Raw genomic sequence first — 27,841 nt, forward strand, 5'->3', positions numbered from 1 at the left:
CAAAATTCAACCCTAAGTATCTTGACCCAACCCGAACCCAACCCACCCAACCCAATTGCCAGGTCTAGTACTACTGCCATACTGCCCGAATCCAGGTCTAGTACTACTGCCAAACTGCCCGAATCCAGAAGGGTGGAGAATGGGAAACATCTCAGAACCCATTTGGTTCATGGGAATTGGATCCAATTGTATGATTGGGCAGAATCGGAATTCTAATCCCATTCTTGCTGAAATAGCATTCTTTCCCTCTCTCACCTTTGAGATTGAAATCCCGTTTCAGCTTATTCTAATTCCTATCTGAACCCAATAGAGTCGGAATAAACCATTCTGATTCCGATTTCAAGGGATTTTGATTCTAATTCCAACTGCAAACCAAATGGACCCTTACCCAGTGCAACCCAGATCTGTTGTCTTATACGAGATTGCACAAGATTGCAATGGAATACCTCAGCTCATTTCAGTCGACATTCAACATGGGAAAGTTGATCTTCTGAACAAATAACAAAATGAACATTTATTTGAGATTGCTCAAATTTTCATGAGAAACGGAGAATAAATAATTTACATGCGGCCAGGTAAAAAAAGTTCGTCCAAAAATTGCACTCTGCATCAACTGGACCTTAAGGATCCTTTCTGGGTAGATGATGAACTCCGCCCTCTAAACCCAACAACTCTGATCTTTGTTCCCATAGGTTTCACGGAACCAGATTTTCTGCCTCCCATTTGTTTAGAAGGGGAAGACTTCGATTGCTTAGAGGCCTGAGCTACTGTCTTGCCAATTTTAAGGTGTCTAGATGTTTTTCCAGTTTTGGCTCCTGCGGTTTTCCTTCCTGCTGTCTGGATGGAAGAAGCCTTCCCACGGGTTTTAGAGGATTTTGATGCTGGGGTAGTCTTGTTTTTGTGATTTGAAGCATTTGCCATATTCTTGCCCTTCTGCTGATTAATTCGAGCATTTACAATGTCCCTCCTGACATTATCCGCAGTAAGAGACTCCAAGCTTTCATTCTTCCTTATGGCTTCCTCGATTCGTGATGCTAAAATCAAGTCCTTCTTTGCAACCAGACTTGTCACTTTGCCTGATACAGCATGAGTAGGAGCTTCAAATTCAGATAATTTTCACAATTTCAACTGTTGCTGGTAGTCTAAGATGAGTGGTGACTACTCAGACCTAACTGGAGGTTAAAACCCATAATCACATTTAAACTAAACCGGCAATATAAATTGATTCAACAAACAGTATAAATCACTGTTACTGTCCAACAACTCCCACACATGTTACTTCTCCGATAGTTAGGAGTCATTTTATAAGTAAAATGGTTGAATATGGTGGTTTCAAACGTTTATACAAGAAAAACAATGATTGTAATGTACCTTTTGCTCCCATACGAGCAGTTCTTCCAGTGCGATGGAGGTAGTCAATCTGAAATGTGATATAAAGAAATTAGGGCATAATGTTTCTAAAGGAGCCACAAGAAATTTAAAAATGGCAACAACACCAAACAAAGCAACCAGAAAGATGATTTTTACAGAGTTCAATGGAAAATCAAACATGATGACATGATCCACATCCAAGTCCAGTCCACGTGCAGCTAAATCTGTGCAAACCAATGTGGGGCAGTCTCCATCTTCACTCTTAAATTTCTTCAGGTTTTCAACCCTGAAAACAGAATATTGCAAGTGAGGATAAAAGTAATGCAAACTACTCTAAACACGGAAACATTGTGCATAACTTTTCTTCAAAGGGAATGATGTTGATGGTTACAAGTCAAATTTGGAACCGTCAAAGAAACAAAGTAATAGTCAAGCTCAAACTAATGATATTGCATCTTACCATTATCCTGCATAAGGGGGACACTGCATGCAGCATGTAAGCATTCTTTCTGTATAACAAGGAATCTAAAACATTTGGAACCATTACTGTAGAGGTAAACAGCTCAGGTACAGATCCCAAACAATGAGTTTCACCCAATAACAAAAGCTAGATGAAATCTGGAATTTTCCTACACTTTATTTGAACCAAAATAGTCAATCTTGGGAAGTTCTACTTCTAGAATTGGTAGGTCCCCTTAAAAAGTTATCAAAAATGGTGCTCATTTTTTACATGTTTATTCACAATACAAGCTAGGTAGTTTATGCAATCTTGATTAAATCCCTGAGGGCTTGGTCTCTACTTGGAGAGAACTTACAGGGGAATGGTCCCTAACAACAAACTTGCTAACTCATTAAACCACTCCAACCAATTATATCACAAGGAAATTTTGGCTAGTCAGGTCATATAGAAAGTTTCCCTACATAACCCAAGCTACTTCTGTGAAGTAGGTTGATGATCTGCCCAATGCAAACTTTCCATCACAAGCAAACAACCCTCTGGGTTGGTCGTGCATGCAATCATTTCATCCACATCAGCCCTATACCCCCACCTTGTGCTGTTGGTTTATTTACCCCGTGCCCGGCACGGCCCGTGAACCATCGTGCCAGGCTGAGCCAGCTGAAAATCGTGTCGGGCCATGCCGGGCCGCGGGTGGCACAGCCCGATTTACACCTCTACTCATGGCTTGGCATCCCCCACAAGCTCCCTGTTTTCCTCCTGTACCAGTTTGATCCCTGCATCCCTCCCCCATTTCTCCCTCAACATTTGCTGCCCTGGTTTCAATTTGATCAGTAAGAGTTTTCTCACTCAGCTGGATCGCTTGCTTACCCGTAAGTGTATGGGTCCACTCGACATGTGGTTGCGGGCTTGGGCTTGGGCTTTTAATAGAAGAATTGAAAGTCTCCCCTTCCCCTGAGCGTCCAGTGCAAGCCACCTAATCTCCACTTTGAATGGCCCTGAAAGACTCATCCGTCAGATCACTCCTGAGAGATCTGGAGCACCTTCTCGGGTGTCAGTGTCTGACTTTGCTTCCCCCTCTCCAACGGTCAGGATCGCCCCATCTCTCTTCCAGTTTTCTACAACATAATTCAACTACTTTGTCGCATATCCCCTCAAAATTTAAAATTTGAAAAGGATTTTCATTCTGCTCCTGACCTCCGTCTAACACTCTTCTACCTACCTTTTCAGGTTGACCAATCCAGTTATCTCGATCTCCCCCCACCTATCCACATTTCTCCCTTGTTGATTCAACTTCTGCCACGTGCCCTATGGCCTTCATTGGTTCCAGCCTCTCCACCTCCTCAGGACCCTCATCTTCTTCGGTGTTGGTCTCATTTCCTCCTCCGGCCCAACCTTCTATAGATATTCCCTTCAGCTTTGAAATCCCTTCAGCTGTAACGTTTGTGCCCGAGAGAGCCATCTTGACCAATCTGTTTTCTGCCAATACAGACTCTCTTGCGTCTTCTGGCTTTCTACGAAGTTCAGGGATTACTTCCGGTCATAATGTCACCACGATCATTTCTCCGCCTTCAAGTATGTTCGCAGTTTCTGGGGGATAACCATTCCATCGAACCTTGATTCTGATCCATTCTGCGGTTTCTTTTGCTTCTTGTGAGTTGTCCATGCCTACATGTCCTCCACACAGCTCCCCAATGGCCCAATTTGTTGCTGTTGAGACACAAATAAAGGGAATACAAGTGTACAAGAAAATGCTATGCCAGCCTTTAAAGAATGTAACTAACAGCTAACCACTAGAACAAAATAACTAACAAACTGGACAAGTGGAGAGGCGGGTATAACAGAATTGTAACAGCAGTATATAAATAAGGAAAGGAAGCTAGGAGGGGATTATCAATTTGGGAATACAATCTCTCTCTCTCTCTCTCTCATTCAGGAGGCAGGCTCCCTCGAAGGAGTCCCTGAGTTAGGCAGTCCCTAACAAGTTGGTATCAGAGCCAAGATGCCAAGCACAAGGTCATCCGCAATGGAGAACAGAGTCAACAACATGGAAGGAAAAATGCAAAGAACATCGGCTGACGTCAAAGAAATCAAAGAAAGCTTCGCATCCTTGCTTGAATGACTGGCACAGGCACCACCTGCGCCGAATCAGGAAGAGCACAGTGATACCAATCATCAAAGCGGATCAAGAACAACAAGAATTGAGTTTCCCATCTTCGCAAGGGGAGATCCCACATCCTGGCCTGTGCGAACAGAAAAATACTTCGATTACCACGACATACAGAGACATGATCGTGTTCTATTAGCTTCTACACACCTGGAAGGAGAGGCGATCGTCTGGTACCAGTGGTACCGGAGACGGCACCCAAGAGCCACATGGGCAAACTTCACCTACGCCTTAACCATGCGATTTGGAGTCTCGGCTTTTGAGAACTATGATGAAAACCTCGCTAAGCTACGACAAACCGGCTCCATCCAAGATTATCAGATGGCATTCGAAAGATTAGCTATGCGCGTGCAAGGCTGGCCAGAAAACGCACTTGTCGGCAGTTTTGTTGGTGGACTTAGGGAAGAATTGCGGCTGGAGGTAAAATCCATGCAGCCCACCACCGTTCTTGAAGCAGCAGCATTAGCTCGACTACATGAAGACAAACTGAATCGGGCAAGAAGGATTAATCAACCTCTGGGAGCTACAATCAGACCAGGTATACCGAACCCAGAACCAGGTATCTTGGGTAAACTAGAGCCCAGATCAAGAGTATGAATCACAGGCAAGGACGTCAACCTGGGCTGAGATGCAAGCCCGACGAGAAAAGAGCCTTTGTTATGCATGTGGAGACAAATTCGGGCCGGGCCATCGCTGTAAGATCCCTCAAGTTTTCTTCCTCCAACCTGAAACCGAATGTGTCAAGCAATCAACAGACATTGAAGAGCCAATGGACAAAGGAATACCCGGAAGTATCCCTGCAAGCCTTGACCGGTCTTGCTTCTTCTCAAACTATGAGATTAACTGAACTGGTACAGGGGTGCCATGTGTCGGTTCTGATAGACAGTGGCAGCACTCTCAATTTCATTACCCAAACATTGGTCAGACAACTAGGGATTCCGGTCCAACCATGTACAGCCTTCCGGGTGCACGTAGCTAATGGGAGCAACCTGGTGTGCGACAGTACGTGCACAGAATTAAAGATGAAGATACAAGGACATGAGTTCGAGGTAGATCTGCACCCCCTGGAAATCAGTGGAGCAGAGGTAGTTCTCGGAGTCCAATGGTTAAGGCAACTAGGGTCAGTGATATGTGATTGAGCCTGTCTCACCATGGATTTTCAAGTGGGCAGCTCTCAGGTGCATATTCAAGGGCAGTTGTCCAAGGGTCCAGGACCCATTAGTCTCACCTCCCTAAGGAAACAGGCAGCAAACCCAGCCCACATCATATTAATGCAGAAAGACTCCCACAGGAACGGCCCCATCCTAGCCCAAGGAAGCAGATCTGAAGAAGGCCGCACACAACTACAGCAGCTACTTCAGAAGTTCTCAGTGATCTTCCAAGAACCTAAAGAACAGGTTTCAGGTGGATACACAAAGGGAATCACATCGAACCAGAGGCATTGGTGGTATGGTCAGGTCTCCCAATTGAGGATGCAACTTGGGAACCTTACTTGGATTTACATAATAGATTTCCACATCTTGACCTTGAGGGCAAGGTCGCTTTCAAGGGAGGAGGGACTGTTAAGACACAAATAAAGGGAATACAAGTGTACAAGAAAAGGCCACGCCAGTCTTTAAAGAATGTAACTAACAGCCAACCACTAGAACAAACTAACTAACAAACTGGACAAGTGGAGAGGCGGGTATAACAGAATTGTAACAGCAGTATATAAATAAGGAAAGGAAGCTAGGAGGGGATTATCAATTTGGGAATACAATCTCTCTCCCTCTCTCTCTCTCATTCAGGAGGCAGGCTCCCTCGAAAGAGTCCCTGAGTTAGGCAGTCCCTAACAGTTGCTGCCTCACTCCAGAACTGCAGTGGCAGCCTGAAGATTTTTACCCAATACTCATCACCTTAGGGAGTTTGCCCTGCCCTTCTGTGTAAAGATCCCTAGGTACCAGGTGCATGACCACCCCTTCAATGTTCCTTGCTCCTGTCCTCCATACCCTACTCGCCTCCTCTTCTGTAGGTAAAATGAATAGGTATTTTTGGTCATAGAGTTTCCTAACCTTTACTCCAAACTCTACTATCCATTTTTTAACTATCCACTACCGGGCCACCGTATACAAGATTTCCACTGTTCCCACCAAGCAGGCTTTCAGAAAGGTTCTCCTCTTCTCTTCCCCTGCCCCACTAACTTCAATATCGAAGCCTTTTCTTCCTACTTTCAACTTTGCCTCCCCTTCCTTTGTCCATTCTAGACCTCTAGCTTTCTTAGCAAACATTCCCAAGAGCATGTTCTCTCCTTCTCCTCTTCACTTTCCTCCTTCGCCCCATGTTCCTCCTGAAGGCTGTATTGTTGGTTTTTTGCCAAGGAATTTTTTATGCCCATACATGAATGGACAGGAGAAATTCTGACTTCTTCTTCCTCCTAGTAAGCTCAGCCTACCCCTTCTAACAAGTCCTCTACTCAGCATCTTGCCAGGGCCGCCAGACAGCATGTGACCAGTCACCAGTCGTCAGACATCATGTCACCAGTCAACAGTCCACCCTAAGGAATAAAAATTAAATGAGATGAAGGGCAATCTAGAGGTAAAGGGATCAAAAAGAAATTCCACTTAGTTAAGTGGGGGACAAGGTTTGCAAGGAAAAGAAAGAGGGAGGCCTGGGAATAAGAAGATTGAAGAAGTTCAATAAAGCTCTTTTGGGTAAAGGTTGTGGAGATTTGGTTTAGAGAGGGAGGCTCTTTGGAGGAGGGTGGTGACGGGTGATTGGATTCAAGTGGGATCCCAGAGAGGTGAAGACATCCGATACGTATTGGAAAGCTTTGTGATCTTTGTCCTCGGTTGTATAGGTTGGAGATCAAAATAGCTCTGTTGTGGAGAATTTTGAGATTATTCAAGGTAGAGCTGTGGTACCCAAAGTTCAGGAGATCTCTCTTTGATTGGGAAATTCAAGAGTGTATGGATCTACTTGCAAGACTTCAATCGGCTGAAACACAAGTGGAACAGAAGGATTCAAGATGGTGGAAAGAGTCTCAAAATGGTCTGTTCTCAGTCAAATCTTTTTATAAGACTTTGTCAAGGTCTAATGGAGGAAGCCCAGAGCTAAGAGGAATTTGAGGAAACCCTGTCCCTCCAAGGGTGGAAGCTTTCACATGGTTAGTGGCATTAGATAGCATTTTGGCATCAAATCATCTTCAAAACAGAGGTTTTCGCATAGCTAACAGATGCTATCTTTGTGAGAATGCTAAGGAGAATGTCTATCATTCATTTGTTGAATGCTCCTACTCAAAGTTCTTATAGGGTTTCTTCCTTGGTATATTGGAGACTAACAGGAGGTGTCCTAGTTCGGTAGAAGAGAGATTCCCCAAGTGGCCAAGTGTAAGTACAAATGTCAAGGCAAAGATTGTTTGGAGCTGCATTCCTTTTGCTGTCTATTTGGAATTACATAAAGAAAGAAATAGGAAAGTTTTTCAAGAGAAGGCTTGAGCAATGGACCATATCACCTTACTATGCAGCAAAGGGATAATGGACTGGGTGGTCATTTTCCCAGTGTTTGTCACAAAAGAAGACCTTTGTTCTAGATTTTGGAACATTCTGGAATTGGCATAAAGTTTCGCATGTCATTAACTTCTGTACTTTTTTTTTCTTTTTCCATTGAGTGTTCTCTTCTATTTCTTGCTCTCTTGTGTGGCTATGTAGCTTTAGTGATACCTCATCACTATTTGATGTACTCTTTTTTTCTATTTATAATTTTTCTTTTTATTTATTACCAAAAAAATCTGGGGGTAAATTTTACACTTTATAAGCTGAAACAGAAACTGCTGCTACCTCACATTTTACAGTCAGATTATTGTATGGCAGCATAAATTTATGATTTTCTTTATTGATACAACATAAAAGCAGAAATTTCAAATAATATTAAATATCTTAATCATGTTAGTTCTCCTTTAAGCCACATTAATAACACCATTTCCCTGCTATAAGACCCAGAAAATACAGAGAGTTCATAAAATTCATCAATATCATTAAGTTTGGAGGGACTATTGAACAATAAAAAATGCAAGGAATTCCCAATAGCTGACGGATATGTATTAAAAGAAGCCTTCGTGAAATCATGAATAGAACCTTATTTATTTTATTTGACTAACCAGTGAAATGGTGAACTAATCTTGATTGACAAGGAAGATTTATACAGAAATCATGATCATTTGACAAACACCTAAAGGTGAAAATAACTGTGAAAACAAACTATAGAGTACAGATACAACAGCTGAGGGAAACAATATGTGATGCAATACAGAACACCAATGCAGATCAATAAGCTGCACCATCTGGCATGCCTCTTTGTTGTCACAAGAAACTTATATCTAGGTTAGAGAAGAGGAAGAAACAACTCATCCTACTATTTTATCATATATCCGGAGAAGTGGGGAGTGTCACTTAACTAGCCAAGAAGAGGAAAATCATAGGCCAAAAATGCATGCAACATTGCAACTTATCATAAAGTATGAGAGGAATCCATAATAGCTTATGCACAATATGTTCACAACCATCTGAAATTTTGACTTGGATCATCTCCTTAGTAGGAGCTATCAAATGATGGTGTTCCAAAATTTTTGCATCATGTTTGTGGAAGAAGCAAAAGGAATGACTTAATCCCATCAGCTTGGCCCAACTAATGGTTTATGTAGATTCAGTCTACAATATATCAATATCACAAAATTAAAATACAGATCAATTAAAGAGAATTAGCAAACATCTCACCTTTGTTCAGCTGGAACCTCCCCGTGGTAATTAACTGTGAAAATTTGATTTTCTCCAAGAAAATGATCCACAGCACGACTAGAACCCAACGTATTACAGAACACCATCACTCGGTTTCCTTTTGCCAAACTTGGTTCAAGAACCTGCCATGACACATCAGCACTCATCAGATAAGCCACATTCTCTGCACTTCTTTTTTCAGAACACTACTTAATCAGCTATCACCAACTACTTATCGGCAAATTAAAGGAAGTAGAAGTTTTTTTCCCTGATAAATAATCTAATGTCCTGTTACCACATTCTCTTTCTTCTACTCTCACTAACTGGTCCTGTTAGAATAATAATTAGCGAGTCATGAATCCAATGTGAAAAATATGTAAACCTCCACTAAGGTTTCTGATGAATATTACAACCTCCCCTCTGTTTTCCGAAATGACTATGACCTCCCCTGTTGGGTGACATGATTAGACAAATAGCACCCCTCTGTTAGTCGTTTTTTTGAGATAAAAGGATAACTTTCATTCGTCATTCATTAATCATTCATCATGTTCTGTTTGCATGTGACATCATGTGAGCCTTATATTAATCCAAATTTGCCCTTTGATGATTTAAAAGTCAATTCTACCCTTAACTTTTCTTCAGGTTTTCAAAACATGCTAGATTGAATAGAAAAGCTCCCTTCTCATAGTGGTGTTCCCTGCCATCAAACCATTTTTTTGGTCTTCCATCAGAACATCAACTAGATCTTTAAACTTTATGAAGATAACTTGCAGAATTTGGGATATGAGAGGAAAAGAAAAATTAGTTCCTCGTCTTATTGCTAAAATCTATGAACTCTGTAAGTAATGTCTTGTGCCCAATCTGGAGGTGTTGTCTTAACACCTGTCTAGGTTGTATCTTTTCTTCGTTTAATGAATTTTATTGTATTTCCAAAAAAATATGTCTGGTGCCCAATCTCCCATATAATTTCAAACCTCTACCAAAGGAAGAAGCTGTAAAAACTGTTGGGCAACAAGGTGTTCAAGTCACACCATGGGGAACATTGTTGTCCCGAACATCTGCAAACCTTGTTTAATGAATCCAAGAAAAAAATGTCAAGGTTTACTGCTTGCAATTGTGGGTATTGGTGAGGTCTTATCCAAGTTCGGCAGGAACCCACAAACATGGCAGAATCTGTTAGATGATCTTGTTTTCCCAGTTTCAAAGCAACTCTAGCCTTAAAATTATTGGAACCACATTAGCACTGAGCTATATGGAGAGCTTCCTATTAGATGAACAAGAAGTAGATTTGAGAGGAGGAAAGATCAATCTCCTGAGCCTCAATCAGGACCTGAGAGAGATAAGAGAGTCCTTCCATTCTGCAAATTGAACTACTACCTTGATCCTTCTTCACATGATAGAATCATTCAGTTCAATCCTTCAGTAGAATCCAGAGAAGCTCCTCCATTCTACTTCAAACAAGTGATCAAAATATTTGGCAACACTTATAACCCACCCTCTGCTCAACCCAGCATTGCCGTGGCAATTTTGCAGTACCAATACTGAAATAAAGCTTAAAAAGATAGAAAGATAGAAGGAATCATTGTTTTTCATATTAATCTTCCATTTGGAGTTTCTTTTTGTTCATCTGGGCTTATTGTATAACTTATTTTGTTAGGTTTTGATCATGTCTCCTATTCTTTATCTTTTACCTTTTGATTGAATTAGCCTGTTGATGCAAATTGCAGGGGACATCGTGCTGTCAGATGCTTCTTGGTGACAGACAGCTCAATAGAGACAATAAAGTACCTTCAAGAATGCAGGTGCTTGATGGGCTCTTCTGATATTTTGGTCCTTTTGATAGGCCAGGTTTTTGACCTTCTAGCTTCTACAAGGGGAAGGAGAGAGGAGGAGCTCTTGAAGGAAAAGTACATGTCAAGAGGGATGACAGGGTGACTGGCTTCCATTAAGTGAAGAAGGGATGGCATCAATAGAAAGGGTGGTTTGGGGTTTTTTTCACCAGTGGTTTGAGGTTAGAAGGGTGGGTTTGCCTGCAAGGGAACAATATTCTTTTTCACCCTTCTGTTAGACATAACAGCAAAGACATCTGACAAGAGAGGTCTTAGTCATTTCAGAAAGGAGAGGGGAGGTTTTAGCATGTCGGAAACCTCAGGCTCCGTTTGGTTTGTGGGAAGATTTGGGTGGGATGGGAAAGATGGGATGGGATGGGATGAGAAAGTGTAAAAGGGGACCGAAGTATTGGAGGGAATCGACTGTTCATTCTCCTCGCCGTTCGAACCCGAGGAGCGGCGGCAGCGATCTCTCATTCTCTCTCTCCCTCCATTCTTTCTTTTATTTTCTATTTCTCCTCCCTCATCCGACTTCTTGTCACATTTGCCGTCCCTATTTCTTCCTCCCTTTTCACTGCCGCTGCAGCTCTTAGCAGCGGCAGCCTTATTCCTTCAATTACTATCAATTCATTCCACATTTTATCTTTCTCCCACTCTCCTATCATTTCCGATCCCTCCAACCATTTGTCGATCCCACCAATTGTTGTCACCCCTGTTTTTCTTTATTTCCTGATCGCTGCCGCTGCAACTCTTAGCAGCAGCAGCAGCCTTATCCTGTTCATCATTAGCCTCACCCGTACAGAGAAGATTGTAGCAGTCATCCCTTGAAAATCTCTCCTCTCTTGGCTTTCATTTGGCTTCAAGTCTCTACTATCATTGTTGTTGGAGAAGACAATCAGAGGCGAGAGGAAATCTCCCCTGTTTCATGGTTCGGTCTCAGGCCACATCTCATCAATCGTAGAAAGGAGAATCACAGCCACGAATGTCTCGCTTGTTATTACCGATCTGTGGCAGCTGAGTTGGTCGCTGTTAGAAGACATCATTATCAGCACCCTGCGAAACCAGCGAAGCTTGAAGCTATCACAACACCAATCTTTTAGTTCTGTCAATTAAATTCAGGCCAGACATATTTAGGTAAGGACCCGATTCAATCTCTATTCTGTTTTTTCTTATTTTCGGTTTGTTAATTTTTTTTATTTTTTTATATATATTACGATCGGAGCTTGAAGGAGGGAAGGAGAGTCGACAGAGGACAAGGCATGCGGGAGGGTGGAGGAAGACGACGGAGGATTAGGATTGTGTTCATCAATCAACAGCTTTTCAAAGGGAGTCGAATGGACAAGGCATGCGGGAGGGAGGAAGGAGATGGAAACTCGAGTTTTCTTGAGTTTTCCCACCGGGGTCGCATTGTTTTGGTGTGACCCCGAATCCACGGTTTTTGGATCTCACATCCCACCTTTTTCTCATCCCATCCCCCTCTTTCCCTCAAAACAAATATGAGAAAAGGGAATATTTTTGGAATATTCCCTTTTTCTCATCGCCATCCCACAAACCAAATGGAGCCTTAGGGGAGGTTTAAGTATTTTTCCCAAATCCAATTTGTTGGCTAGGAAAAAATACATGGTAAAAAAGGTGAACACAGACCGACAGACGTGACCCTATAAGCCTACAGACTCAATCTGAGAAGAAGCATCAACTATAATGCCATCAAGACTATGGCATCAGCAATGTCCAACACTTCTAGTCAAAAACCTGTTTCTTTTGAAAGAAAGCCAGCCAACTTTGCTCCAGAATGTAAATCCAACAATCTCAGCTTCATGTTACAGACGTCTACAGAATTTCTGGGTAGACTGTAACCAAGATATTGCACTGATTCATCACCATCAACAATCTGTTAAATGGCTATGCCATGATTGGATGTAGGAAGGAAAAGGACAATGGGGAAATTAATAAATCAAGATGAATGGCTGGGGGAAGACTAGATGAACAGTTAAAAAGAAAGCTCCTATTTTTCTCATCCATAGGGCTACTAAGGCTCACTTGGGAAATACTGAGAGCTGGCCAGCCAAACACTTCTATTCCATGCTTGTAGGAGTTTAAGGATCAAGAATACCTAGTGTACCCGCAATTAGGGGTGAGCATTGTTCGATTAAAACCCAAAAACTAAACCAAGAATTTTGGTTTCCAGTTTTTACAGTTTGGTTAATTTGGTGTTATTTCGGTTTTTCAATAGTTTGGTTTTCAGTTTTACAAGTTTGGTATTAATTGAGAGATCAATACTGATTAATGATATATGACAAAACAAGTGATTGGGTGTTTCATGAACTAAAATGAAAATTTAGTCTTTAATAATGCCATTGGATATGAATAGATACTGTTTCGACTGCTGCTACAGTAGTTCGAACAGGAAGAAGAAGAAGAAGAAGAAGAAGAAGGGTCTATCGAAAATCTGATGGTTAACCCATCCAGTCGATCCCCTTAATCTATATTAGATTCTAATAATGTTTACAAAGACAGAAATGCCCTTACTTAAGTGTGGGGCAGAGTAACTCTAATAACACTGCCACATAAGCAAGTTACTTAATAAACAAAAGAAGACTAAACTACCCCTATTCGGCACATCTTAACACTCCCCCTCAAGCTAGAGAATATATGTCATATAATCCCAGCTTGTTACATAGATAGTTCACTTTCCCTGAGCTTAGAGCTTTTGTAAACAAATCTGCCCACTGGTCATTGGAGCCCACATGTTCTGTATTTATCTCTCCAGCAAGAACCTTCTCTCTCACAAAGTGGCAATCAACCTCTATGTGCTTTGTTCTCTCATGAAAGACAGGATTGGATGAGATATGGAGTGCAGCTTGGTTGTCACAGTACAATCTCATAGGTTTATCCATGTGAAACCCAATTTCTTGTAGGAGATTCCTCAGCCACACTAATTCACAGGTAGTGTGAGCCATGGCCCTATATTCGGCTTCAGCACTGCTACTGGCCACAACCGTCTGCTTTTTACTCTTCCATGTCACAAGATTTCCTCCCAGAAATGTGCAATAGCCTGTAGTAGATCTTCTGTCACTCACTGAGCCTGCCCAGTTTGCATCTGTATACCCAACTACTTCAAGTTTTCCTCCTAGTTTATACAATAGCCCACGGCCTGGAGCTCCTTTCAGCTACCTCACAATTCTAAGGACTGCATCCTAGTGAGGTATACGAGGGTTCTGCATGAATTGGCTCACCACACTGACTGCAAAGGAAATGTCGGGTCTCGTGATAGTCAGATAGTTCAGCTTTCCCACTAGTCGTCTATACCTTCTGGGATCTTCAAATACTTCTCCTGTATCACTGCTCAACTTAACATTTGGTTCCATAGGGGTCTCAGCCGGTTTTGCACCTAACAGTCTTGTTTCTTCCAATAGATCAAGGACATATTTCCTTTGGCACAGATTCACACCTTGTTTTGACCTGGCAACCTCTATTCCCAAGAAATACTTTAATGTTCCAAGGTCCTTTGTTTGAAAATGATTTTGCAGAAATACCTTTAGTTTGCCAATCCCCAATTTATCACTACCAGTGATGACAATATCATCCACATAGACCACTAATAAAATCTTCCCAACTTCTGAGTCATAGCTGAACACTGAGTGATCAACCTGGCATTGCTTCATTCCAAAACTCCTCACCACTTCGCTGAATTTCCCGAACCAAGCACGCGGCGATTGTTTCAACCCATAAATTGCCTTCTTCAGTTTGCACACCTTACTATCCTCCCCCTGAGCAACAAACCCAGGTGGTTGCTCCATATATACCTCCTCCACTAGATCACCATGGAGGAAGGCATTCTTTATGTCAAGTTGAAGGAGAGGCCAATCATACATAACTGCCAAGGAAATTAGGACACGAACGGAACCAATTTTAGCCACCGGAAAGAATGTCTCCATGTAGTCCACACCATACAACTGTGAGTAACCTTTAGCAACAAGTCTAACCTTCAGACGCTCCACACTACCATCTGGCAAGTATTTCACAGTATACACCCATTTATAGCCCACAGCATGCTTACCAGGTGGGAGAGTAGTAAGTTCCCACGTTTGAGTATGTTGAAGAGCAGAAAGTTCCTTCTCCATTGCCCACCGCCATTTAGGTGAACTAAGAGCTTCTTGAACATTGTTAGGTATGGAAATAGAAGACAAAAGTGAAACAAACTGGCAATGTGAGGTAGAAAGACGAGATAATGAAACAAAATTGGAAATGGGATGGAGTGTAGAACTACGTTTACCTTTCCGTAAGGCAATGGGTAGGTCAAGGTCTGAAGGTTCAGCAATAGGAGCTGAGAGGATCCGCAGATGAGGTAGAAGCAGAAGGAGAGGTCGGTGTCGTTCGACGTGTATACACTTGTCGGATCGGTGGTCGTTCAGTGGTGACCTGCACTGGATGAGGAGATGAGTCTACTCCAACAACAGCCTCTGGAACTGAATCATTGACAGTAAGAGGAAGAGGAGGTAAGGGTGAGGACAAGGGTGCTTCATGACTGGAGAAGAAGGGGACAAACTCAAAAAAGGTGACATCAAGGCAAACATAGCACTTTCAGGCAATGGGATTATAACACTTGTACCCTTTTTGAGTCCGAGAGTAGCCAAGGAAGACATTTAATTGAGCGTGCATCTAGCTTGTCTATTCCAGGACTCAGATTATGAACAAAGCACACACAACCAAAGACACGAGGAGTTAATGGAAACGGAGATAAAGTGGGAAACAAGATGGAGAAGGGGGACCGACCATGAAGAATAAAAGAGGGCATCCGATTAATGAGAAAACATGCAGTGAGTACAGCATCACTCCAAAACCGTTTAGGAACATTCATGTGGTGAAGCATAGACCGAGCAATTTCAAGAAGATGACGATTCTTCCGTTCAGCCACCCCATTTTGTTGAGGGGTGAAAGCACACGAGGTCTGATGAATAATGCCATGCTGTTCTAAATACTGTTGAAATGAAGTAAGAAAGTATTCACGACCATTATCTGAACGGAGAACTTTGATTGGAACACCAAATTGTGTGCATATTTCAGCATGGAATTTTTGAAAAATGGAAAATAATTCACTTCTTTCTTTCATTAAGTAAATCCATGTCATTCTTGAACAATCATCAATAAAGGAGACAAAATACTTGTACCCATTATAAGACTCTATTTTGATTGGACCCCAAACATCTGAATGAACCAAAGAAAAATGACTCAACATACGACTCTCAACTCTTGAACTGAAGGACACACAACGGTGTTTACCAAACTGACATGACTCACATTGTAAAACTGACAACCGACTCAATGATGGAACCAACATCTTGAGAACCTTGAGAGATGGATGTCCCAGTCGGCAATGCCATTGTAGAGGAGTAAGGGAAGTCTGAAGTGCAATTGAAGATCCACCACCGTCAAGGTAATACAATCCACCAGCTTCATGCCCCCCACCAATCTTCTTCCCCGTCTTGAGATCCTGAAAAACACGTGGAAGGAAAGAAAGTAACAGAACAGTTAAGAGCTTTGGTTATTTTACTAACAGACATAAGATTGAATGGAAACTTAGGTACATATAAAACAGATGATAAGGGGACAGAAGCCATGTCAACATTACCAACACCACAGATGGGAGATGAGGACCCATTGGCAAGTGTAACAGTTTGTGATGTGGAGGTTTCAGAAAGAGAAGAGAACACACCTGGAGTCCCGGTCATATGATCTGAGGCTCCAGAGTCAATAATCCAAGAAGGAGTTTTAGATGACATGCAAGCAATACCTGATTGGGCATGTGGCAGTGGTATGCTGTGAAGTAGTTTGAAGGAACCGTTCATACTCATCACGCGGAACACTCACCATCTCCCTCCCAAAAGTAGATGTAGATGTGGGAGGTGTTCGGTCTGCCAGTTTACTGTCACTAATAGCAACCTCTCCTGCTACAGCATGATTAGCCCATTTAGAGGGAGGGCCATGTAGGTCATAACAGAAATTCACTGTGTCCTTCCCTACCACAATGAGTACACTTCCTTGTAGAGTTATTTTTTCCTTTGCCACGGCCTCTCCCTGAGTCACGGCCACCCCGACCAATCATGGAATTGCCACAGCCCCTTCTGAGATGACCTCCCCCTCTTGTACTATGTCCACCACCTCTAGCTGTCGCAAGTGCTAATCTATCAGACTGTGTGGGGTTCTCTGTCTGTCCCAAAGAAATTCTACGAAGTCTTGAGAATACTTCCTCAAGTGTAGGGAGAGTAGAGCCCCCCAATATTTGAGCTCTAACTGGTACATATTCCGACTTCAGCCCCACTAAAAATCTTGTAACATCTAGTTGCTCCCTTTGCTGTTGCTGAACTTGAATATCTAGAGTAAGGGGATGATAGACATTGAGTTCATTCCTTATATTCTTCATGCAGGCATAGTACTCTTCTAATGTTTTGGTTCCTTGTTGTAAATCAAAGTACTCCTGATACAGTTGATATACTCTTATTGTGTTATCTTGTCCAGAATATAGCTTCTTAGAATGCTCCCATATATCCTTAGTCGTATCAAGAAACATGAAGTTGGCACTGATTTTGGGTTCCATACTATTCCACAGCCAAGTCATGATTTGAGCATCTTCTTGTTCCCAATCATCAAACCCTGGAGAGTCAACCGGTGGCTTCTCATCTCTTACATGCTTTACTTTCTTCTTTGCCTTGAGAAAAACTTCCACTGATTTAGCCCATGGAACATAGTTCTCCCCATTTAACTTAATCGAGGTCATTTGTACCCCTAGGTAGTCGGAGGAAATTACTACACTAGGTTTCTGATCATTGTAGCCATCTCCTATTGCTGCCATTGTACTCTTTCACAGTTGTCTCTAACTTTACTTCTCAGCTACAAGCTGATTGATGTTCACAGTTTGATATTTCAGCACCTATTGCAGCCTCTAAACACAACAGTGGAAGCACACACTTGTTCTTATTCACACTACTGCTGACTTCACACACTTACGTCCCACATAAGCATCAGTTTACCATTCACTAATCACAAGTAGGCCCTCTTACAACCACTCAAAACAAATTGTGCATCACAAGCACCACAACACAGTCAAATCTGCTGCACCCAGTTCAGACTTGTTTAACACACTTAAGAGGGCATTACACAACCACAAGGAGTTCGGCAAGGTCACTGCATTCTACCTTACACCACTCGGGCACTTACAGCAGCCCTAACCACACTTAAAAACTTACAGCAGCCCTACACCATTCAACAACTTACAGCAGCCCTACACCATTCGGCTACTGCACACACAGCCCTTCCTAGGGCAACAATGAACCTAGTTCTCTAGGTTCTAATCAATACTAACAGCTTCTTGTAGGGTTTCTACCCAGAAATATAAGTAACACTAGAAGAAGAGAGAACCGACCTTCCTTTGAGAATATCAATCAACCATTCACTGCTGAAGTCACTTTCCTTGTTGAAGAAGGTTATGTGCAGCAGAGAGACAAGCTGTAATGTTTCTGACCTAGGGCAAACCAGTTCTCTCCATTGACTGACCAGAAACGAAGGTGAAGAGTCACGAACAATGCTAAGGTGCTTTACCAACTGACGTAGGTCAGGAGCATGGCTCTGATACCATGTTTCGACTGCTGCTACAGTAGTCCAAACAGGAAGAGAAGAAGAAGAAGAAGAAGAAGGGTCTGTCGAAAATCTGATGGTTAACCCATCCAGTCGACCCCCTTAATCTATATTGGATTCTAATAATGTTTACAAAGACAGAAATGCCCTTACTTAAGTGTGGGGCAGAGTAACTCTAATAACACTGCCACATAAGCAAGTTACTTAATAAACAGAAGAAGACTAAACTACCCCTATTCGGCACATCTTAACAGATACAAAATCATTTTATGTAGAAAACCTTGAAAGGGAGAATCTTCCTGTGACATTGCATCCTACTCTCTATGATATTCTTCGATCACACAACAATTGTTAACTTTGTACAAATGATTATTATGTATTGCCTCCAATAAAGCCATTATTAGTTATATAGTAGTGTGTGTGTGTGTGTGTATTATAAAAACCAAACATAACAGCATATAAAGACATAGAGAATAGACCTGAAGCAACGCTTCCAACTTGTTTTCAGAACCTGAAAGTTTGATGAAATCATGTCGAGCAGATGCAATCTTCTTTTGAAATGTTGAAGTGCGTAAATGGATTATTCCTTCAAATTCCTCATCAATCAACTTTTGCACTGCCTGAAACATCTCAAAAATGTCAGAAATCCAGTATAAGCCGACTCCATTAAATGGACTGTCAGAAAGACTACCAAAGTATTCACTGACCGGCTACAGCAACAAATTTTATAGGGATCATGAATGTTACTAACTCGTTAATCAAAGATTAATTTGTATGGTGCCTAATATAAGAACTTGGAGTTGTAAACTTCCCCTAAGATGTAGGTTCCTAAAAGATGCAGCTCACATATCATGCAGGCTTCTTCACAAATAAGATATTCACAAAACTCTGTTATAACCAACAAGCCCTTCTTTCAATAGAAAAGTGAGCTTTATTAAAAGATACCATGAAAGGGGAATTCCTTGATCCTAGGGCTATCAAAAGTAGCTAAATAAAAGCATGAACTCTAACCCAGAAAACAGTGTGTTGATAAATGAGTCTGTGTTTTTATGTGTGTATTGAGAGGAGAGAGAGAGAGTACACAAAGATGAAAGGCCTAAAGCCCTAATAAAGGAAAATAAGGGCATGACCACCAAAACTGTAAATGGGTCCAATGAACAAGAAAAATCCCACTCCACAGGAAAGAAAAAATGCATAGCTACTTAGGAAGGGGCTCTCCTCCCAATAGTTGCTCCCACTTTGAAACTCCACCTCTAGCAAGCAATTAAGCTACTCAATCTAAAAATCCAGGAACTTGAATGTTCAACCTAGAAAGCCCCTCATCCACTCATCCTCTCCAACCCTCAAGCATGATGCACAATTGGAGAAGGGTCACGATCTCAGCTCTCACTGAGTCACCAGAATTTACCAGACCATAAAATGCTTCAACAACCATGCTGCTAATGTCTCAGAACCCCCATCAATATCCTAAAATACAATAAATATCCAGATTAAAGCCAGCCAAAGTTTCACCTGGTAGTGTTCATTTAGGAAGAGTATATAAGTGAATAACCACCCCAACAGTTCATTGTTAGTACGAGGTCGAGGCATGCTTCTAGTGTTCTTTTCCTCGCTGAAACAATTTCAGCTGCTGACAATTGACTATCAAAAAACATCAAAATGATGATTATAGTTGTTTTATGGTTACAAATTCCAACCTAAGGGGCCATTTGATAGCAGCTGAGTGACTGAACTGAATGACTTCTTTCTGTGTCTTTTAGTGAACACGTTAAGGAGGGCGTGAGATCCTTAATAGTTGAAGATGAATTCAGATTGATTATGATATCCTTGAGTATTTATTATTTAACTATTCTATTCACTTAAAGACAAAAAAGTGCCTCATCCAGTTCACCCACTTCAGCCATTATCAAAAAAGCCCCAAGACACCCAATATACAAATACACTCATGGATATGCGGATGGGAAAAGGGGATATAACTGTTCATTTACTAAGATCCAGGACATGGACACAAGTATGAATGAACTCAATGAAGGCCCTTGCCCCGTTGATGATAAGAAAAAGAACAAACAAGTTAAGAAATGCATTCCAAAAGCATAGCTCTGTATAAAACTAAACAACCAAATGTGTTCCAATAGATCTGCAATGAAGTTGCTATAAGAAAATCATAAACAAGTCGGCATCCTAAAATAGGTCCACATCCTATGTATTTTCTCAATTAAAGTTCAAGACAGCATACCTTAGTCATTGTTGCAGTAACCAAGACAGTTTGAAATCCTTGGTCATTGAGTTTCAATGCGCGGTTTTTCAATGGGCTAAGAAACTTGCGAATGTCAGGACCAAAGCCACGATCAAACATGGTGTCTGCCTCATCCAACACCTGAAAGGATTAAGAACACACTAAATATATTTTTAGATAGTAAAGAATAATTTTTCATTAAAAGGAAAAGAGAAAGTATGAGAAGTCAGAAGTGGTGGTAAGACATCACCAAAAGGAGCAAATAACCAACCATTATCTCCTTCCCCCAACTCATAACAATCACAAACCAATTAACATGAAAATCAATTCAGTCACCTAACTCTATACTTCTACTTCTGTTATACAGAGCAGAAAACACATCAAGTCACCCCAAAAGAGCAGTCCAACTAAAACAAAGCTTCCACAATTCTTCAAGCTTTGAAGTTTCACCCACCCCTTTCAATTCCAAAGACTACAAATCTCATCTCCATGTGTACTGTATAGCTCATTCTTTTTTCTTTCTCTTCCAACTTCAACCCCCCACCCCCAGGAAAGGGAAAAAAAACTGGAGCATCAAGCTCTTGACAACATAATACACCATGACCACATCTATGACACTCCTTGAAACCTGTACGGCTATACTGCGTGACCAAACATTGACCTAAGCACTTAGATCAGCAGGCTACCACTTGCAAGATGCATAGATCAGGATAATTCTGTGGACACAGAAGAAACTGTCCTATTAAATTAGGTTTTGAAACCATCTCGACTGGCCTTATTCCTTTAAGATTTGAAAATATGTGGTTGACCCATCCAGATTTCATGAGAAAAATTGAGATCTGGACATCTGATGGAATGAAGAGTTGAGAAGAGTAGAATAGAAAGGCCTGAGATTCCACAAGAAGTTGCAAAGATTGAAAGAAAAATTAAAGAATGGAACAGTGAGAATTTTGGGAGACTAGAGAACCAGAAATTGAATCTAATGACTCAAATTGAGGAATTAGATGAGAAGGAAAATCAAGGAGGATTAAGTGAAGAGGAAAGAGTGCTGAGAAGGAGATTGAAAAAAGAATTAGAGGTGATCTTGTACAGGGAAGAGATAATCTAGAGACAGAAGTCCATAGATAAGTGGATCAAGGAATGTAACAGAAATACTAGATACTTTCATGCTTTAGCTAATGGTACGAGACGGAAGTAAATGGAGATGTGGTTTCAAGTCAACCAAAAATTGCTAGAATGTTCATTGATCATTTTAAGTCTATTTTCAGGAAACCTTTGAATCTGAGAAAGAATTTGGAAGATTTCGTTGGCCTAGTTTGGATATAGAAGTAGCAAAGTGGTTGGAAAGGAACTTTGAAGAGGAAGAAATTAGGAAGGCTATCTTTTCTATGAACAGATCTAAGGCCCTTGGGCCTGACGGCTTTACAATGGTCTTATACCAAGATTGTTGGCACGTGGTGAAGGAAGAACTGTGTGAAGTGTTCTATGAATTTGCAGAAAGGCATTTCATTAGTCAAGGAATTAGTGCTAAATATTTGGCCCTTATCCTGAAGAAACCAAATGTTAATCACCCAAAAGATTTCAGGTCTATCAGTTTGGTGACTAGTATTTATAAGATAATCGCCAAGGTCGTTTCTTTGAGACTCAAAGTAGTGATTCCATCCTTAATTAATCAGTTTCAAGATGCTTTCTCGCAAGATAGAAAGATACCTGAGCAAATTCTTATTGCAAATGAGTGTTTGGAAGAAATGAGAAGATCTAACCGTAAGGATTTTGTTTGCAAGCTTAACTTGGAGAAAGATTATGACTTGGTGGATTGGAATTTCTTGTTGAAGGTGATGAGAACTTGTGGTTTTGGTGATAGATGGTGCAAATGGGTAAAGGGGTGTTTAAAATCATGTCACTATTCCGTGTTGGTCAATGGGGTGGTGGTCAAGGATTTTTTTCAGGCAAGTAGAAGCCTGAGGTAGGGAGACCCCCTATCCCCATTCCACTTTAGTCTAGTGGTGGATGTCTTTAGTAGACTCATTTCCAAGTCAGACAGGGAGGGGGAGATTTAGGGGTTGGAATATTGGTGGCAATAATATTGTAATCATACACCTTCAATTTGCAAATTATATCATAATATTTTGTGAAGGGAGTAAACAAAGGATGATTGGGCACCTTAAGGGCTTGGTGAAGAAATTTTAAGCTGTTTCAAATCTCAAAGTCAATTTTGAAAAGAGCTACATCTTGGGGATTAACTTGGAAGACAGAGAATTAGAGGCTATCACAGAAAGGCTTGAGTGCTCCATTTCAAGTTGGCCTTTGACCTATCCGGGACCTTCCTTTAAGTGCTAATTTCAAGAAGAGTAGATTCTGGTCTCCAATAATAGAAAGATGTGCAAAATGGCTAGCAATGTGAAAGAAGAATTACATTTCTTTGGGTGAGAGAATTACCCCAATTAGATCAACCCTAGCAAACCTGCCCCTGTATTATTTGTCAGTGTTCAAGATTCCATAAAAGGAGGCTAGAAAGATTGAGAAGGTAATGAAGGATTTCCTATGGGAACCAGGGGAGGATAAAAAAGATCACTTGGTGAGATAGGAAATAGTGGCTTGAGATCCAAAGGAGAGAGGCTTGGGATTTGGTAATGTAAATAAAAAGAACTTAACCTTGTTAGGTAAATGGATTTGGAGGTGGTCGTTGGAGAAGGATAGATTGTGGCATGAGGTGATAGCTAGAATTCATGGCAAGACGAACTCTGGATGGGATGCAGGAGTGTCTCAATGGGCTACTCTTACTTCACCGTGGAAAGCAATTCACAGGTTTCTTCACCAGTTTCTCAGTTTCATCAGGTATAATGTGTGCTCTAGGGGGGGGGGGGGGGGGTAAAGTTCTAGGAAGACCTTCTGGTTGGTTCTTCAACTCTTAAAGATTTGTTCACTTCCCTTTACTCAATTTCTTTGTACGGTGTTTCAGACTTCATCGTCCCTCCTATCCTTCCATTGAATCATAATTGGGATTTTTGGTTTCAAAGAGGGTTGAGGGATGATGAAGTGATCTGTGATAGAGTTGAATGGGCTATTGCAACTTCTTGATTCTGTTTGCTTGGATCCTACCAAACCGGATGGACATATCTGGGTTCCTCATCTGAAGGGCTTTTTTCTTGCACTACTCTGTTTAAGTCTCTCTGTTTTTCTTCTCCTCCTCAACCTTTTCCTATTAAGGAAGTGTGGTGTTGGCCTGTTCCTAATAAAATTGGAGCCTTTTGTTGGGTGGTGTACCACGGGAAGATCAACACCATGGACATGTTACAAAAAAGAAGACCCTTATTATGCTTATCCCCAAACCAGTGCACTCTATGTAAATCCAATGAAGAAAATTGTTACCACTTACTAATATCCTGTCCTTTTGCTGCAGACATTTGGGAGTGGTTTTTCTCTCTCTTTTCCCTATTCCAACAAAAGTGGCCCAAAGGGTGGAAAAACTCCAAAAAGATTTTTTGTGAAAAGGTTGGGATGAGGAAAAAAGAATTCACTTGGTCAGTTGGGACCAAGTTTGTTAGCCAAAAGGAAAAGGAGTGGGGATCAGAAAGCTGAAATTATTTAACAAAGCCCCCTAGACAAATGGATCTGGAGATTCAGGTTAGAGAAGGAAAGCTGGTGGAGGAAACTGGTAGCAACTAAATATGATGCTGATAGAGGTGACTGGATAACCAGCTCTAGTGTAAATTCCTTAGGGTGCTCTCTTTGGAAGAAGATCATGGACTTGTATCCTTTGCTGAGTGGGGGTCTGATTCTGAAGGTGGGAAATGGACAGCGTTTAAACTTCTGGAAGGATAAGTGGTGTTCACAAAGGCCATTGGCAGAGATGTTCCCCCAGCTGTATCTCCTTGCAAACAATCAGGAAGCTTTGGTGGCTGATGCTATGAAGTTTCAAACAACACCATCATTTAGAGCCCCTCATTCAGAAGAAACTTCCAGGATTGGGAAATTAATCAAGTCAGAGAGCTGTTTGAGCTATTATCCAATCTGGCCATTAACTTGCTAGAAGAAGACAGTTGGAGCTGGATTTGGAGTACAGATGGATCATTCTCAGTGAGGTCCTTTGCCAGAAACTTGGAAGAACGAGACATACCTGAATTTCCTGCTGCCACTATCTGGAATTTGACAACCCCTACCAAAGTAAATGCTCTAGTCTGGGTGGCTGTCCTGGCTTGATGCCTAACTAAGAAGAACCTGGCGAGGAGAGGAATGCAGATCCAAGACTTACTTTGAACAGGAAGTGTCTTTATGGAGACACTTCCTATCTTCTGTGGGTTTATCCTGGGTCATGCCAAATACAGTGTTGGATTTACTATGGTTCTAGGATTGCATAGGGGTATCCAAGTTGGCCAAAAGTGTATGGAGATCAATTCCTGCAGCAGTGATAATGATCAGCACTCTGGGAGGAGAGAAACAACAGATTGTTCCAAAACAAGGCAAAAGAAGTAGACAGTCTTATTTCATTTCTTTTGGCAAATTGGTATCTTGGAATGCATCTGTAAAAGGTTTCCAAACCAGGGTGTTTGGAGCCCATCTAGAAGCCTTCTTGAGTTGTAATGTAGTCTGGGCCTCGGGGCTAACTATGGCTCTTAAGTGGGGCCTCTTTGTATCCTACTTTTATATCTCAATAAATTTACCTTGCCTTTTTCAACAAAAAAACAGACGGGAAAAGATTATGTGGAGAAGTGCTAGAGCAGCGATAATATGGACTTTGTGGGAAGAAAGAAACAACATAATCTTCTCAAGAAAGGAGAGATCCAAAGAAGCGGTAAAAGATTGTGTTTTGGTTAGAGTAATACATTGGCTTAGGACCCTAGATTCCTTTTCATCTTTATCCTTTGATAATATAGGGAGAAATTGGGAGGTGGTGACCAGAAGCTCTTCCAAAAAAGAAAAAGAAAAGACTTTTTGGGAACCCTCAACTGAAGATTACATGAAACTAAACTTTTATGGGAGTAGCCAGGGAAATCCAGGCCCCTCAGGGATAGGAGGGGATCCAAGAAACAGAGAAACTATATTCTGGTCCTGTAGGAGTGTAAGAATCCATTAGGGCAAAGTTACTTGAAGCTATGAGGGGTGCAGATAACAGGCGAGATGGATCTAATAAATTTGGAGATTGAAGGAGACTCAAAATTGGTGATAGGGTGGCTGAGGAACCCAGAATCTATAATGGGAAACTTACTGTATGAGATCCTTGTACCATCTCGTAGTTTGGGAAACTTACTGTATGATCACCCCCATCAGGCCAGGAAACAAGCTAGTGCATCCCATGAGACAAGAAAACATTTTGTTTTCTTTCTTTTTTTTCTTGGGGTGGGGGCAGAATTAAATATGTACAACACACCTTATTGCATTAAGGATGATGCACCTTGCACCCTAACCACATTGATACAAGACCAGCCCTGGCTTAAACATGCTTAAGATCAACTTTCAACCCTTGCATACCCCCCCCCCAGTGGGTTGTAGTTAAGTTATCTTGACAAGCTTGTAAGTGATCTAGAAACCCATCCAGGAAACTTTTCTACTTATAACAAGATAAATGAGAACGATAGGCTGAGGTTTTTCTTTCTCTGTAGGCTGATGTATGTTGTATATTAATAACATGTCTTGGCAATTTCTATGTTCATTGAAAGACATGTCCAATCTCAGTTACCCATGAGACTTCTAAGTTCTAACTGAATAATGAATGCAACTTACCAAATATTTGATGTCACCATAAACGATGTTCCCTTCCTCAATATGTTGAAGAACCCTCCCAGGGGTCCCAACAACCATGTCTATAGGAACACTCAATGAATCCTCCTGCGGTCTTAAACGGCCACCACCACTCACCATAGTAGACCTGAACCGGGCATGATGACTTATAGATTTGGCCACACGGAATACCTGAAATGGCATTCAGCAGCTAATCATTAAGGATGCAGCTATGATAATTGAAGGGAGTGTAAATTCTACTGTAGAAAATGGTTAAAGACCTGTTCAGATAGCTCTCTTGTTGGACATAGCACAACAGCTCTAGGACGTTTTGGTTTCATTAGCATGCCATATAATGCTTCATCCTGTCTCAGTAGCTATAAAACAAAAAATTACATGTAAGAAAATACCAAGCTATGTAGCTATAAAAAAAAAAACTTTAGAAATGATGATGCAGCACTTATGGGGTTATGGATAGAAGATTAAAACAATGAACGATAATGAGGCTTTCGCAAATCCAACCAGATGAACAGATATATGTCCAACGTACCCCTGATGTACAGGATTAAGCGGACTACAGACAGTGCATTTCTTCTCATAAATCCACAGAAGAAAAGAAGAAAATATCGAGGAAACAGAAATTCAAGCACAACTGTAACATAAGCTATTAAGCAGGCAGAAGCCAACACAAGTTTGGCATACACTATTGAGAAAGCAGAAAAGCGGAAGTAATAGTTAGAGTGGGAAAGAGAAATTATATCCAAATTATTTAACATAAGAATATATTTTCTTTCCAAAAAAGAAATGATGAATGCTTACGTTCAAATTCTCAAAACTCGCACGAAGACCGCATCAAAATAATGTTTATTGAAGATCACACGGAAGAAAACTAATTGAAAAAAAAAAAGTTTCAGAAATAACCAATACAAAGTAGACAATTTATCAACTTAGCATTTAGCTTACTTGAACTAAGGGCAGCATGTAAGCTAGAGTCTTTCCAGACCCTGTATGAGAACCCAATACCACACTTTTCCGTTCGAGCACAGCAGGGATCCCCAGACACTGAATCTCAGTTGGAACAGAAATACCGAGCTCATCGACAGTACCCATAACCTCATCACCCAAACCCAGTTCATGAAAACTAGAAACGACATTGGTAGATCTGCTCTTCTCTGACGGTTTCTCTTCCTTGTCAGAAGAACGAGTTGGCGGTACCCTGCTCTGTTGAGTCTTTGCAGAATCTTTGAGGTGTCTGAGTCTCAGCCTGTCAAGAAGGATAGAGTGCTTCATGGGTTTCAACACCTGGTCCGGTTCAATTGTAGTGGCGGTGGTGGTGGACGAGCAAAGAGGCCTAAACCTCAGTAAAACCCTAGATGGCAACGTTTTGGCAAGTGGGTGTCTTATTCTCGCAGAGAAGAGAGAGTGAGATAGAAGATTCGAGGAGAATGAGAGATTCAGGAGTGTCCTTCCAGTGCCCCCTCCCATGGCTGCCGCGCTGCGCAGATGAACGACAACTCTTCTGTAAGATAGAAATAAAAGGATTGCTACGTTGAAGGAGCAATCGTGGAGAAATTTCGCGTTTGGATATAAGCATTTATCAAAATGCGGTCGGCGTAGAACAACGGCCCGACCGGATAATTGGTGACCGGGCTTGAACATGAACTGTAAACGGAT

General features: G+C 41.4%; 1 protein-coding gene across 1 annotated transcript; it reads right to left on the reverse strand.

Moving 5' to 3' along the window:
* Positions 1-488: 488 nt before the first annotated feature.
* RH39 lies at positions 489-27,841 on the reverse strand. The gene is made up of 9 exons (XM_088890170.1): positions 27,131-27,841; positions 26,449-26,544; positions 26,171-26,359; positions 20,447-20,587; positions 18,690-18,830; positions 8,747-8,889; positions 1,528-1,657; positions 1,372-1,420; positions 489-1,076 (listed from the first exon to the last, which is right to left on the reverse strand). Exons 1-9 carry the CDS (start codon positions 27,824-27,826, stop codon positions 610-612), a joined length of 2,052 nt encoding a protein of 683 aa, XP_088746296.1. The 5' UTR covers positions 27,827-27,841; the 3' UTR covers positions 489-609.

Source organism: Nelumbo nucifera, chromosome 6 (genome assembly GCF_055504915.1).
Source record: "Nelumbo nucifera cultivar China Antique chromosome 6, China Antique-T2T, whole genome shotgun sequence".
Classification (NCBI taxonomy): domain Eukaryota; kingdom Viridiplantae; phylum Streptophyta; class Magnoliopsida; order Proteales; family Nelumbonaceae; genus Nelumbo; species Nelumbo nucifera.